The sequence below is a fragment of the Otolemur garnettii genome, unplaced genomic scaffold (genome assembly GCF_000181295.1).
Source record: "Otolemur garnettii isolate 467f Iridium unplaced genomic scaffold, OtoGar3 scaffold00019, whole genome shotgun sequence".
In the NCBI taxonomy this organism is placed as follows: Eukaryota; Metazoa; Chordata; class Mammalia; order Primates; family Galagidae; genus Otolemur; species Otolemur garnettii.
In genome coordinates this window covers 9,853,376-9,869,381 of record NW_003852414.1, presented here as the reverse complement: position 1 = coordinate 9,869,381, position 16,006 = coordinate 9,853,376, and the positions used below count along the sequence as shown (strand labels likewise).

General features: G+C 44.0%; 1 protein-coding gene across 1 annotated transcript in view; it reads right to left on the bottom strand.

Moving 5' to 3' along the window:
* Positions 1 to 16,006, bottom strand: part of PRTFDC1 (phosphoribosyl transferase domain containing 1) — a 98,390-nt gene that overhangs the window by 12,672 nt on the left and 69,712 nt on the right. The window contains exon 4 of the mRNA XM_012803291.1: positions 8,560 to 8,625. Within this exon, the coding sequence (XP_012658745.1) occupies positions 8,560 to 8,625 (66 nt within the window). The remainder of the gene's footprint in view (positions 1 to 8,559; positions 8,626 to 16,006) is intronic.

Here is a 16,006-nt window from a genome sequence, read left to right as displayed (position 1 = left end):
AAAAAAAAAAAAAGTTTATGTACTTTAAGATAAAGTTATCATGACATTCTTTATTATGCATAGCCAAAATACTACTACATATAACAAAAACAATAATCTCCTAATATCACATAAAGCTTACTACATTTTCAAATTCACAGATATGTGATTCTCACACATTGAAGGTTGGTGGCGACTCCTCATTAAGTCCATCTGTCAGTGGGATTTTTCCCAACAGCATGTGCTCACGCCGTGTCTCTGTGTCACATTTTGGTCATTCTTGAAATATTTCAAACTTTTCATAATTATTTTATCTGCTGTGGTGATTTGGGATGAGTGATCTTTGATATTCCTATTCTAATTGTTCTGGGGCACCACGGGAAACTCAATAGACAAATTTTTTGTGTTCTGACAGCTTCACGCATCAGCTGTCACCTCCATCTCCCTCTCCTTGGGCCTCCCTCTTCCCCGAGACACAATATTGAAATTAGGCAATTGATAGTCCTGGAATGGCCTCTAAGTGAAGAGTCCCATGTCTTTTATTTAAAATCAAAAGCTAGAGATCATTAAGCATGGTGGGGAAGGCATGTAGAGAGCCCAGATAAAATGAAAGTTATGAATGTGAAGGAAAAGTTCTTGAAGGCAATTAAAAATGCTACTCCAGTGAACTCATGAATAAGGAAGCAAAACAGCCTCATTGCTGGGATGAAGAAAGTTTGAGTTGTCTGAATGGAGATCAGACACCATATTCTCTTCAGCCAAAGCCTAACCCAGAGCAAGGCCCAGACACTCCTCAATTCTTTGAAGGCTGAAAGAGAAGAGGAAGCTACAGAAGAAAACTGTGAAGCTAGCAGAGGTTTGTTCGTGGAGATAAAAGAAAGAAGCCATTTCCATAACATCACAGGGCAAGGTAAAGCAGAAAGGCCGATGGAGGAGCTGCAGCAAGTTATTCAGAATTAGTTAAGACCATGGAGGATAGTGGCTACACTAAACAACCTATTTTCCATGTAGACAAAACAGCCTTCTACCAAAGTGCCATTTAGGACTTTGACAGCTAGAGAGGAGAAGTCAATGCCTGGCTTCAAAGCTTCAAGGGGCTCAGGCTCGTGCTTGTTACGGACTAATGCAGCCAGTGACAGCGACTTTAAGTTGAAGCCAGTCCTCATTTGCCATTCTGAAAAGCCTAGACCCTTTAAGAATTATACCAAATCTTTTCTGCCTGTGCTATAGAAATGGAACAACAAAGCCTGGACGGCACCGCACCTGTTTACAGCATAGTTTACTGAATATTTTAAGCCTACTCTTGAGACCTACTGCTCAGGAAAAAGATTCCTCTCAAAATATCACTGCTATTTGACAACGTACCTAGTTGCCCAACAGCTCTGATAGAGATGTACAAAATCTTATTTAAGAAACATGTTTGCTTGGTGCCCATAGCACAGTGGTTACAGCGCCACCACATACACTGAGGGTGGTGGGTTCGAACACAGCCCGGGCCAACAAAACAGCAAAAAGAAAAAAAAAAATAGCTGGGTGTTGTGGCGGGTGCCTGTAGTCCCAGCTACTTGGGAGGCTAAGGCAAGAGAATTGCTTAAGCCCAAGGGTTTGAGGTTGCTGTGAGCTGTGATGCCATAGCACTCTACCAAGGGCAACATAATGAGATCTTCTCTTTTTTTTTTTTTTTTTTTGGGACAGAGCCTCAAGCTGTCACCCTGGGTAGAGTGCCGTGGCTTTATAGCTCACAGCAACCTCCAACTCCTGGGCTCAAGCGAGTCTCCTGCCTCAGCCTCCCAAGTAGCTGGGACCACAGGAACCTACCACAACGCCTGGCTATTTTTTGGTTGCAGCCATCATTGTTATTTGGTGGCCTGGGCTGGATTCGAACCTGCCACCTTAGGTCTATGTGGCTGGCGCCTTAGCCAATTGAGCCACAGGTGCCAAGCCAATATACACATAACTTTTACATGTACTGAGAAACCAAAAGATTTGAGTGACTTGCTTTATTGCAGTATTCGCTTTATTGTGGTGGTTTGGAACCAAACCAGCAACATCTCTGAGGCACTGTTCACAGCAAGATTAATTATAAGGGCTAAGGGGCAAATACTAATTCATTTTTATGTGATCATGGAGACTGGCATTTAGTAAGGTCAAGAAATATCTGTGGAGTGAATCAACCATTTTGACCTTGCCAGGCATGGTGGCTTTACATCTATAATCCTAGCACTCTGGGAAGCTGAGGCCGATGGATTGCTTGAGCTCAGGAGTTCAAGACCAGCCTGAGCAAGAGGGAGACCCTGTGTATTTCTACTAAAAGAGAAAAATTAGCTGGGTGTTGTGGTGGGTGCCTGTAGTCTCAGCTAGTCGGTAAGCTGAGGCAAGAGGATCTCTTGAGCCCAAGAGTTTCAGGTTGCTGTGAGCTATGACAACACCCTGGCATTCAACCCCAGGGCAATGGAGTGAAACTCTGTCTCAAAAAACCCAAACCAAACCAATTTTAACCTCATTTCTTTCACTTTCTCTAGTTCTCTATACTTTTGACACATCCCTTCCATTTTTGCCTTAACCCATCTGCAGTTCTACTTCAACGGAGCTACAGTTAATGTCTAGCGCTTTTAAATTTGCACTTGGCAATTTTCTGAAATTCCCATATTTTTGAGTGGGCAACCTTGGACATTTTTTCTGTACACAATGTGCCTCCTAAACACTTCCAATCTGATAACTCCGATCACTGAATCGGAGAGGTTTGCCAGTTACTGTCTTAGTCATCCCATCACACCTAGCTCATTTCCTCCCAGAAAGCCAGTAAAATCTGCAGCCTGGGGGCTGCAGCAAAAAAACTCTACAGGGAATCGCCGCATTGTGCTCTGTCTTTGCTACTGCTATGATTGTGATCAAAGCTAACCACACGGGATTTCCTAATGAAGGCAAGAAAGAAGAAGAAAGAAGGAAAGAAGGACACAAGTCTAAATGATTTTCTTAAATAAGTTATTCCTTCTTTTAGTCTTTTAAAACTCACCACGCTTTCCATCCCATACCATCTAATCTGCAGTGGGGTTAGCTTCAGTCTGTGGCCACCCTCTTGGGAGGGATGGCAGCAGTGACTGTAAACTGGGCTGTGGATGTGGAGAATGAGCAGGAGTGTGAATATAAACCCCACAGAGAAAGGAATGTAGTCCAGCATTTCATTTTATGTGATAATTCACAAAATTGCCAGAATCATCAGTCAGCGGGCATTTCCATTATTGTTCTCAGCCTAGTCAGTTGCAATAAAAAAAGAGTGATTTAAACAGTTAAGGCAGCCAAGGGGGAAATTTTGGCAGGTTCTGATGCTTCGTTCTGGCATTTGATTAGAAACTTATTTGAAGGGGGCAGGGTGGGGGGGACGGGACATGTCTCCTGAAATCTTGTGCTGAGACCTGCACATCTGCTTTTTCACGTTGCCAGATCTGGGCGTGTTTCCGTGGGTTTGGTTGGATTCCACCTTTTCAGAGCTTTCTCTTGAATGTGAATAAAATCTTCTTGCTTTCATGGATACGCACATTTTATGAAGGGCCAGGATTAAATCAACATTGAAATACCGCTGCCACAGAGCACGTTGTGTAGACAGCTTAAATACACTGAGTAAAACGCCTTTAATGCTGAGAGCTAAAGAGGCCATTGAGCTGGATCATTGAGGGCTCCCTTTATTCCACAGCGCTGACCTATTTAGAACCATGACTCAGCCAGCCTCCCTTGTGAGTTTCCTTCCCTTTGCAGAAAGAAAGAAGGGAAAAAAGAAAGAAAAGAAGGAAGGAAGAAACTAGAGCAAAAAAACAAAAGAGAAAGTTGGATACGGAGTGCTATCAAGAGTCTTTTTTTTTTTTTCTAAATACAGTAGAACCTCCATAGTGGACCACCTCCCTACATTCACCACCTCCTTATGCTGACCTAATTTTCATAGTTTCCTAGACATGCACCATATGTTCCTACCAGCACAGTAGGCCTAGTTCCTTGTGTTGATCGCCTCTGTATGTTGACCAGTTCATTACTGTCCCTTGGGTGGTCAACTTACAGAGGTGCTATTGTATTTAACTCCCACGTGTTCAGAAATCTCTACAAGTTACATAGTACAGTAGGGGGCTCATTGTATCTCTACTTCTCAATGTGGTAAGATTATGCAGGTGAGCTCTTTCCCCATGTTTTATAAAGTTTTATCACAAACAAATTTAGTTTAAAATCTCCTTTCTAGCCCTCCCTTCTTCATTCAACTCAGTCTCTGTTCCTTTCGATATAGAGTTTCCTTCTCTTCCACCCCTCCTTTGCTCAGTGTGCCAGCTCTCTCCACCTGGCTCCCAGGGCCTCCCCTCCCACCTTTGAGGCATCCCCAACCTCCTGCCTGGTTCTTTTCCCTAAAACACAGCTCAGGGATGTCACCGCTGCTGGAACACTTCACGGCTCCTGCTTGCTGTTCTGAGCAAGTTCAACTCCTTATTGAGACTTTGAGTGTACTCTACCCACCAAACTCAATGTATGTTTTCAGTTTTTTCCTTACTGTTTCCTTGTCTTTGACTAATTTCTTTTGGTCACACCAGTCTACTCCTAGCTAGCCATCCTATTCTGTCCCCATTCACCCCCCCTTCCATGCACCTCTTCCTCTCTCTTTCTGGTTAGTCCCTGCCTTGTCTTTCTGATTCCAAGCAAGTGCTTACCTTCCTCTCTCCAACACTATTGCAGTCTGAAAGACTCTTTCCTTCTCTGGAGTTCCTTAAGCCCAAGGAGAAAGTCACGCGGGAAAACACCCCTGCAATTCTCAGGGTGCCCAGGCATTAAAGAAGAGAAGGTGTGCGCCTATTCCTGGCAGAGCAACAACATGGTGATAAACGCAACTTAAATGCAAACTTGTTGCTTGGCAAATCCTACAGTAACTACGTGAGAAGGGAGAAGTCAGATGGCGACCTGGAATAGCCCTTCCATCCAGGGCAAGCATTGGTCACAGTTTCAGGTTTTCCCCATAACCATTAATAAAACAGATACCCACTAATTGTTGGGGCCTTTTCCCTTAACATTTTTCCCCAGCTAGTGTATATTCTGCATGATGGAAAGACTAGAGGGCTTCTGAGATTTATTTTTGTTATTTTATTTTATTTTTATTTTTTTATTTATTTATTTATTTTTTTTTTTTGAGACAGAGCCTCAAGCTGTCCCCCTGGGTAGAGTGCCGTGGCATTACAGCTCACAGCAACCTCCAACTCCTGGGCTCAAGCGAGTCTCCTGCCTCCGCCTCCCAAGTAGCTGGGACCACAGGCGCCCGCCACAACGCCCGGCTATTTTTTGGTTGCAGCCGTCATTGTTGTTTTGGCGGGTCCGGGCTGGGGATTCGAACCTGCCACCTTAGGTGTACGTGGCTGGCGCCTTAGCCGGTTGAGCTATAGGCGCTGAGCCTATTTTTATTTTTTGATGCAGAGCCTCACTCAGTCACTCTGGGGTTGAGTGTCATGGGACATAGCTCACAGCAACCTCAAACTCTTAGGCTCAAGTGCTCGTCTTGCCTAAGCCTCCTGGGACTAAACGTGCCTGCCATGATGCCCAGCTAATTTTTCTATTTTTAGTAGAGATGGGGGGTCTCACTCTTGCTCAGGCTGGTCTCGAACTCCTGAGTTCAAGGGACCCTCCTGCCTCAGCTTTCCAGAGTGCTGGGATTACAGGCATGAGCCACTGTGCCCCGCCACTCAGGCTGGTCTTGAACTCCTGAGCTCAAGCAATCCACCCACCTTGGCCTCTCAGAGTACTAGGATTACAGGTGTGAGCTATTTCACTGAACCTGCTGGTTGGCTTTCTAGATGTCCTACCTGAACTTCCAAGATCTCTACTTTCCCTGGGGGGGGGGGTGTCTTTGTTGTAATTATAGGAGGGGACAGTGAGGCACAGAGCTATCACCCCTTTTGTTCACCCCACCCCCAGTGAGAAGCCATCCTTTCCTCAACCTCCTCTCTAGCTCTCAAAGAAGGAATATCCAGTGTTAATCTAGAGAGAAATTGCTCTAAAATAAAATGAGGCCAGGCATGTTCGCTCACACCTATAATCCTGCCACTTATGGGACGTTGAGGCGACAGAATTGTTTGAGGCCAGGAGTTCAAGACCAGCCTGGGTAACACAGTGAGATGCTGCCTCCACTAAAAATAGAAAGATTAGGCTCAGTGGATAGGGTGCCAGTCACATACACTGGGGATGGCAGGATCAAAACCAGCTGGGCCTACTAAACAACAACAGTTACAACAAAAAAATAGCTGGGTGTTGTGGTGGGCACCTGTAGTCCCACCTTCTTGGGAGGCTGAGGCAAGAGAATCGCTTAAGCCCCAGAGTTTGAGGTTGCTGCAAGCTGTGACGCCATGGCACTCTACCCAGGGCAACAACAGCTTGAAACTCTGTCTCAAAAAAAAAAAAAAGGAAGATGATTTTATTAAGAAGAAGACAAGAACCACAATACTATGTGCAATTTTTTTTTTTTTTAGATAGAGTCTTATTATGTCACTCTCAGTATAGTGCCATGGCGTCACAGCTCACAGCAACCTCAAACCCTTGGACTTAAGCAATTCTCTTGCCTAAGCTTCCCAAGTGGCTGGGACTAAAGGCAACAGCCACAATGTTTGGCTATTTTTTTTGTTGTACTTGCCATTGTTGTTTGGCAGGCCTGGGCTGGGTTTGAACCCACCAGCCCAGGTGTATGTGGCTGTCGCCCTAGCCACTGAGCTATAGGCGCTGAGCCTCTATGTGCAATTTTTTTCTTGGCATTTAGTTGGGAATCTTAGGGTTTTGCATACACTGTAGCAAAAGCACAGGGTAAGATATTTCTTTTACCAGGTAATGCCTTACAACAAAGTGCTGTGATGACTTATCTTTAAAAGACCACTCCAGGGTTGTTAAAAGTTATGAATTTCTGGCTTGGCGCCTGTGGCTCAAGTGGCTAAGGCGCCAGCCACATACACCTAAGGTGGCAGGTTCGAATTCAGCCCAGCCTGCCAAACAACAGTGATGGCTGCAACTGGAAAAAAAAAAATAGCCGGGTGTTGTGGTGGGCACCTGTGGTCCCAGCTACTTGGGAGGCGGAAGCAGGAGACTTGCTTGAGCCCAGGAGTTGGAGGTTGCTGTGAGCTATGCCACGGCACTCTACCCAGGGGGACAGCTTGAGGCTCCTGTCTAAAAAAAAAAAAAAAAAAAAAAAAAAGTTATGAGTTTCTTGAAATTGCTTTGACTATTTGAGCTTTCTGGGATGTTATTTTGGGCACTGATGTAGTAACATCAAATGATGGCTTAATGAGACATTAACATCAACAGGTAAACTCTAATTTTTATGGAACATAATTTACTCCCAGAAAGCAATTAACACATGAATCCTACTATCCTGTCTTCAGAGTAAAGGGAAGTAATCTGCTTTGTAGTCAGAGTTCCTAATGTTATGACACATTAATAAAAAGGAGCTGATTCCTTTCCCCTACCCAGGCATTGCATAACAATAACAACTATGAGCATGAGAAGTTAAGCTTTTGTAATAGACTGATCCGTTTTACTTAGAAAGCTGAAGCTGTTGGGGGATAACAAATACAAGATAGGTCAGCTGGGTTGAACCAAAACAAAGTCTGGGCTGCTTTTATTCACAGCAAACTTGCATTTCAGATCACATTCCACACAGATCACCTGTTTTAGGAAACCATCTTTCCTTCCAATTCATGCACTTATGTCAGAATCCCAAATCCCAATTTTTTTAAGCCCAAGTCTTGTTCTGTTGCCTGGCCCAGCTCACAGCAACCTCCAACTCCTGGGTTCAAGTGATCCTCCTGCCCCAGACTCCCTAGTAGCTAAGACTATAGGCATCTGCTACAACTGCTGGATGATTTTTCCTGCTTTTAGTATAGATGGGGTCTCTTGCTCTTACTTGGGCTGGTCTTGAACTCCAGAGCTTGGGGATCTTTCTGCCTCGGCCTCCAACAGTGCTAGGATGACACACCTGAGCCACCTCGCCCAGCCCTAAACAGTTTTTTCTCTTAATTATTAAGCATTGGCCTACTGAAACTGCAGGTTAAAATTGGAGGTATTCTTCCTATAATCTTATACTTTAAATTCTTTTTAATAAGGAAAAAGGAAGAAAGGCAAAAGGCGGAAAAACATGCTTTTCAAGAAGCCCTATTTTTTTTCCTCCCTCAATTTTGTGCATTTCAACAGAATGTACAAAAATCTTTAAATGTTATACCAAAGTGCCTAGGTGCTGAGGCGTAGACAAGAGAAGAAAAACAGACAAAGAAAGGAAAAGAGTTCCTTTTCAGAAGGTGCCTGAAAGGGTGAGTTAGAAAAGGATCAGAAGGAGGAGGGCCAAGGGGTTTTGTTGTCAGAAATCAGCTTGGAAGAGAGAGATTTGCTCTGCACCCTGTGTTGGAAGCATTCTAAAGAGTGTTTCAGAAAGGAGACATCATTAAAAGAATTCACACAGCTATGTGCGTGAATTAGCAAACCCGGGTGAGCGTCTGAAATGTCTTGGGAGTGCTGACCTGAAATGAAGGTCACCCCCACACATCAATGCAGGAAGGAGCAGTTACATTAACAAACCTTTCCAGCCAGCTTTGAAAGATCATCTCCTCCGATTATCTGCATCTCCTCCATGGATCGGTCATTCTACAAAAAAACAAAACAAAACAAAACAAAACAGTATTTTACTGCACAAGAATGTTTTTAAAGCACAATTCCCCATCCACCCTGTTAGTGGCTGGGTTGCGCCTTACAAATATAGCACAAATAGCTGGTGCAGATTCATGGTTGCCCATGGTTACCAAGAGCCACTCTCCTATGACTGTGCTGGAGACAAAGCCTTCTAATGGCTGGCCCAGAGAGACAGAGTGTGCAGGGGGGATGGAAGGCTGGAGAGGGGACAAACAAACCTAATTTTGAAAATGCTGAGGCAGATGCCTGAACTTACCTTGATGCAGACAGAATCGGAGAGGACAGTCACAGTCCTGCACTTTGCTAGGGTGGAAGGGAAACAGGGATCGCAGGGAGTCCCAGGAGTGGGCCAGCCAGCTACCAGCTTTGCCACCCAGGCCTCGCGACAGGCCTGCAGTGAAGAACAGCCAGATTTTGGTCCCCTGAGAGGCTGGAGGCCTCCTCTCCTCCTTACCATTGGAGGTCCACCCCAGCATCAGATGTCAAGGGCAATTCTAGCAGGCCATAGACCTCTATCTAACACCTAGATCTTCTGACATAAATGACAAAGCTCTGGGCAACTTTTGCAGTTCCAGGAACATGAGACTCACAATAATGCTTAGCAGGCTTTTCATTAAAAATAATAATAATAATATTTTTGAGGCTCTGTTGCCCTGGGTAAAGTGCTGTGACATCATCATAGCTCACAGCAACCTCAGACTTTGAGCTTGAGCTTGAGTCTCTTGCCTCAGCTTCTCAGGCAACTGGAACTGCAGGCATGCACCACTACGCCCAGCTAGCTTTTCTATTTTTAGTAGAGATGGGGTCTCACTTTGCTCAGGCTGGTCTTGAATTCTTGGGCTCAAGGGATCCTCCTGATTTGGCCTCCCAAAGTGCTCAGATTACAGATGCACCTGGCTAGACTATAGTTATTTGGTCGTAAGATTGATCACTTGGGAAGGGAAAAAACAGCCACACCACCGATATGACAGTTTTGTCAATGAAACACTTTTTGTCTTCTTACTTTTCTGGTCAAAAGGGGAGAAAAAAAGGACCTTGAAATGTTTTTACTTCCACTTGGTACAGAATTTTCTCCTTACTGTAGAAGGAATACATCAAGGCAAAGAGAGACGTCATAGGAGCCCCTCTTGGAAGTTTCCCACTAAATTAGATGAAGCCAGTTATTTTCTTCTTATGGGATCTGACCTCCAAGGGAGAAAAATCAAAGGATATGCAGAATTCGCTGATGTTTTTTGCTGTTTTTATACAGCACACATAATCATACATTCATGAGCCATCAGGACAGTCATTAAGAACTTGTCAGAAATGTCAGCGAATAACATTTACTTGTCACTTCTGGTGGTGCTCAGACAGAGGAGCTCACATGGGAAGAATTTCTGCATATTAGACTCAAGTATGTTGTTTTGAGCAGCAGGAAAAATAAAAATTTCTGTACCCCCAGGGGACTAGATTGTGCAGAATTGGATACAACTACTAAACCACAAAGTTTAATGTAACCAATGAGATGTGTTCTCTGCAAGGTCAGAGTAAATTTCACAATAATTCTACTATTATCATTTCTATTATATTGATTAAAAAACAAAAAATACAAAACATTGGATAGCTAAATAACGTGCTCAAAGTCACACAGTTACTATGTTGCCAAGCAAGTATTATTGAAGACTGCTTTACTTAGTCCAAGTCTATAAACATGTACTTTGGTTTTATTTTTAATTAATTAATTTTTTTGAGACAGGAGCCTCAAGCTGTCCCCCTGGGTAGAGTGCTGTAGCATCACAGCTCACAGCAACCTCCAACTCCTGGGCTCCAGCGAGTCTCCTGCCCCAGCTTCCCGAGTAGCTGGGACCACAGGCGCCCGCCACAACACTGGGCTATTTTTTGGTTGCAGCCGTCATTGTTGTTTGGCAGGCCAGGGCTGGATTCGAACCCACCACCTTGGGGTGTATGTGGCTGGTGCCTTAGCCACTTGAGCCACAGGCGCTGAGCCATATTTTATTTTTAAGTGACAAATAATTGTACACATCTATGGATCAGGTGTGATAGGTATGTGTGTACATTGTGGAATGACTGAATCAGGCTAATGACCCTATCTGTCACCTTGGATATTTGTCATTTCTTTGTGATTAGAACATTTAAAATCCCCTATTTTAGCTACGTTGAAATATATAATGCACTTTTTTTTTTTTTGAGACAGAGTCTTACTTTGTTACCCTCGGCAGAGTGCTGTGGCGTCACAGCCCAGCTCACAGCAACCTCAAACTCCTGGGCTTGAGCAATTCTCTTGCCTCAGTCTCCTGAGTAGCTGGGACTACAGGTGTCCACCATATAATGATGGGCTATTTTTTTGGTTGCAGTTGTCATTGTTCTTAAGCTGGCCCGGACCAGGCTTGAACCTGCCAGCCTCTGTGTATGTGGTTGACGCCCTACTCACTGAGCTCTGAGCTCTGAGCCTGCACTTTTTTTTTTTGAGACCAAGTCTCACTTTGTCACCTTCAGTAGGGTGCTGTAGTGTCATAGCTCACAGCAACCTCAAACTCTTGGGCTCAAGCAATTCTCTTGCCTCAGCCTCCCAAGTAGCTGGGACAACAGGCGTGTGCCACCATGTCAGGCTAGTTTTTCTATTTTTAGTAGAAGGTGATCCATCCACTTTGGCCTCCCAGAGTGCTAGGATTACAGGTGTGAGCTACCTTGCCCAGCCTCAGGATTAAATATTTTAATATGCATTAAATACTTGGAGAAATGCCCAGCATGTTATAATAAATAGTACAGAAAGTATGCCCTAACTCTTACCATCCACCATTAGCCTTAAGAAATACGCATGTTTGGTTGAGTTTGCTAACACCAGCTTTGTGATTCATTGATTGTTCAGGTCATAGCATATAAGCCATGTGCTCTGTGGTTAGCCTTTATTGAGGCTGCCTGCCCCCCTATGGGGCACATGGTTAAGAAGGACTAATGTCCTTCCTGTGCCACTCTGTACCGTGGCACTCATCTGTGTGTCCTTTGGGGTTTCTCAGTGACCCGCAGTTCCTATGTGACAGTGCCTGATGCTTTAATGTGGGCCATATGGTGGATATAATTTCCATTATCGTACTTGGCTGTTTTCATCCTTTGTCTCGATAGGCAGAAGCCACCAGGAGATCATGCTCTGACCCACTTTTGTACTTACTGGCTCTCCTTGGACCCATGTTGGCAATTCTACAGAGCCACATGTAGTCAGTAGGGCATGGAGTTAATCTAGAAACTCCTTTACAAAGTGGAGATAGGAGACCTGTGGTTTTTCCAGGCCCAGCTGCATTTTTACTTTTAGATCAGGAGATCCATACTCCGACTCCTTTCTATAAATCCAACATTTTATTTATGGGAATTTATCTATTTTTTTTTGGTGATGGGGGTCTCACTGTGTTGCCCAGGCTAGAATGCAGTGGCTCACTGTTGCCTTAAACTCCTATATTCAAACAGTCTTCCTAATTCAGCCTCCTAAGTAGTTGGGACAGGTGTAAGCTACCATACCAGCTAATTTTTTTGTAGAGATAGGGTCTTGCTATGCTGCCCAGGCTGGTCTCAAATTCTCAGCCTCCAGCAATCCTCCTGCCTCAGCCTTTCAAAATGCTGTGATTAGAGGTGATTCAACATCTTGGTAGTTTATGGGAATCTAAAATAGATTTATACTACTTGTAAATAAAAGCACTTCAACTAAGATACTTTCATTCACAGGAAAAAGTCTGTATGTATGAATTTTGATAAGTAGCACTAGCTACAAATTCCTTGTGATCCATCTCAGCACTGCTGATAAATCCCCGTGCTGCCAGAGGCCCCAGGAGCGCTGGGTATATAACATGTTGCTTGGTCCTGTGGGTCTTAGCTCAGGGTTGCTCACACCCCATCTCTCCATCTTTCTTCAACACTCAGTTGGGGTGTCATCTCTTCTAGGAAGCTTTCCTGGAATCAATCTGCATGGGTGTCCCAATAACAACCCATGTATATCTGGATGTCAACAAACCATGTCCAAATGAAATTTTCTGTGAATGTAGCAACTGCCAATGGAATAAAAATTCTTCCAGAACAGCAGCTGATTTTCATGCTAATTGTACGCCCAGTGGCTGGCAAATGGAGGCATTCAGTGTTGAGTCAGACTGAAGCCTCTGAGCACGCATGTGGGCCATACAGGGTGGACATAAAAGTTCGTGTGCAATTTACTGTGCTAAATGATTTTAAGTTGCACACAAACTTTATGTCTACTCTGTATTTTTAAGACTTCTTCCTCTCCCTCTTTAGATACCAAACGCTGGCAAGAGGCACTTCTTCTGTTATGAAGAGTGAGTGAGTGACTCCCACCAAAACAATATTTCTTTATTCTTACTACCATTATTTTATTAGCCGAGTCCCCTAATAGCCTCTTCAATTTTTTTTTTTTTTCCTTTTTTAGAGACAGAGTTTCACTGTGTTGCCCAGACTGGTCTTGAACTCCTGGGTTCAAGCAGTCCTCCCATTTTAGCTTCCCAAGTAGCTGGGACTACAAGCACATGCCATAGCATCTGGCATCCTCAATATTTAAAAAAACTTAAATGCAAAAAAAAAAAAAGAAAGAAAAAAAGGAAAAAACAATTTAAATGCAAAAAGCAGTGTAAATTCTGATCATTAAAAATATGAAAATATGAATGTTGACATTTATTTATTTATTTATTTATTTTGGGGGACAGAGTCTCACTATGTTGCCTGGTAGAGTGCTATGGCAGCACAGCTCACAGCAACCTCAAACTCTTGGGCTTAAGCGATTCTCTTGCTTCAGCCTCCCAAGTAGTTGGGACTACAGGTGCCCGCCATAATGACCGGCTCTTTTTTTGGTTGTAGTTGTCATTGTTGTTTGGCTGGCCTGGGCTGGGTTAGAACCTGTCAGCTCTGGTGTATGTAGCTGGTGCCCTAGCTGCTCCGGAGCCAATGTTGACATTTTAATATCAGTTGTTCATTTTACAATTTAATAAAGGATACATTTTTAGAGCCAACCTCGCCATTTTAGCCAGGAATAAAAAATATACGTATGTCAGTATGTACGATTTAATTCATTCAAAGGCACATATCCTTTTTGCATTTCCTGAGTTTGGTGGGCCTCACTTTGTAAGCATGACGTGACTTTCTCTTCGAAGACAAAAACAGCTTCTGTTTAATGACAGTGACTTATTACTCTATTGTGAATGGTATTCTACTCCACCCAGTTTGCAAGAGGGGTCCTGGTTAGAAGGCGCTTTTCTTTATGAGAAATAAAAGGATGTTGGGTCAGAAGAAGGGACCACAATGTGTGAAGAAGCTACAGGCTGGTGAGAATAATTAAGGGTCACCAAGAGAGAGCAAGAAGGGACAGGAGAACAGAATGGATCCTTACCTCAATTTAGTTACAGAAGACTCCAGGAAAGAGGAATTTCAGTTTAAAAATGGATCAGCCACTCTGCTTTACATGGACTTAGTCTGAAACCGTAAAGCAGGACTTCCTTCTGTGTTAAGCTGTGGTATGGACTTCTTGTTTTGGTTTAACTTACGTTTTTAAATCATGAAGCAGAAGGACAAGCACGCTGAACCTCTTGACACCTCTGGATGACCCCAAAGACTTCAGTAAAGTCTATGTGTTAAAATGTGGATGGCCACATCCCAGAGGTGACTGTTCCGTAAAAGGCCTTTTCTCTATATAATCCAAAATAATAATAATAAAAGATTTATAAAAATGTAAAAAAGAATCAAATGAAAATGGTTTTTCAATAGTAACGAAATCTCAAACCAGCTTTCATGAACCTGTTATAAGATTGCCAGGAGACAGGACAGTGGCAAGGAGGGTCCCGGGGGAGAACTGGTGGCAGATGCCGTGCCAGGCAAACCTCTAGAACACACACCACCTTTGGAATTCAACTGGATCTACCTATCTTCATCTCCACCTGACTGTACTCTGGGATCAAAGACTTCAGCTATGCATGTCCCTTCTCAGCTTAAAATATTTCCGAAGACTCCCATGCCTGCAAAATGAAGTCTGATTTTATCCCCACAATGGGCAGAGCCAGCCACCCATACTGACAGGCAAGAGGGGCCCTGCATGTTGCACGTACCAAGCACAAAGACATTTGTTGTTGGTTCTTTTTATGTTTGATCTTATAAAAACTATTTTAAAGTTCTGCAACAGATTGCACCAATGGGAATTATGTGAGAGCGATGTGTGTGCTTGCAGTGACCTCCCCACCTTCTTGCACGGCCCTCTTTGTGGCTGGGAGGGGTGGCGGTGAAGAGAACAGTCAACTTGGGGAAACCAGACACAGAGGGGCTGATATTTTCCAGTTGGCCAAGCCAACTCACCCATGGCAGGCTGGACTTCCCAGATTACAGTGATTCCTCTGGCCTCTTGACTCAGAAAGTATAGTCTTGGGGGCATCTGAGTTGGAAAAGAGAGGCATAGGGGGGAAGAACCAACTGCCCCAGTGCCCCAAGGAGCTTCCTGGGTCAGTCCCATCAAGAGTTCAGGTGGGCTTGGTGCTCTCCTGGGAGCCCTGGTCTCCTGCCTCCATCTGGTCCTGCCCAGCAGACCTAGGGCCCCACTCAGCCTTGCAGTCTGTATGGACAAGTTCCATTTCCAGCTCAGGTGAAAACATGAGTTTGGCTATGGACAGAAACATCAAGTTTCAAAACCTTAAATATTTCAACATAAGGCATGTGGATCTTCATTTGTGCCCTTGCTCTGAGCCCTATAACGTTAGGTGCATAGTGCTCAGGTGAATCCTAACCACATCCTGAGCAATCATGCTTCATGTTTACCCAAATGAGTCAAAAACTCATGTCTGCAAAAAATGCATGTGGATGTTTAGAGCAGCTTTACTCCTACTTGCTAAAATATGAAGGAAGCAATATGTCCTCCAGGAGGTGAACAGATAACCAAACTGTGGTCCATCCAGGCAGTGCTAATAAGAAAAGAGTTATGACTCGGCGCCTGTAGCTCAAGCGGCTAAGGCCCCAGCCACATACACCTTAGCTGGCAGGTTCAAATCCAGCCCAGGCCCGCCAAACAACAATGATGGCTGCAACCAAAAAAATAGCCGGGCGTTGTGGTGGGCGCCCGTGGTCCCAGCTGCTTGGGAGGCGGAGGCTGCAGAATTGCTTGAGCCCAGGAGTTGGAGGTTGCTATGAGCTGTGATGCCCCGGCACTGTACCCAGGGCAACAGCTTGAGGCTCTGTCGCAAAAAAAAAAAAAAAAAAGTTATCAAGATCCTCCAAGAGCTTTTGTTTGTGTAGATTAGACCTACTTATATTTACCATATTAAAAATTAAAATTCAGACATGTTTATATTATTAATTCATT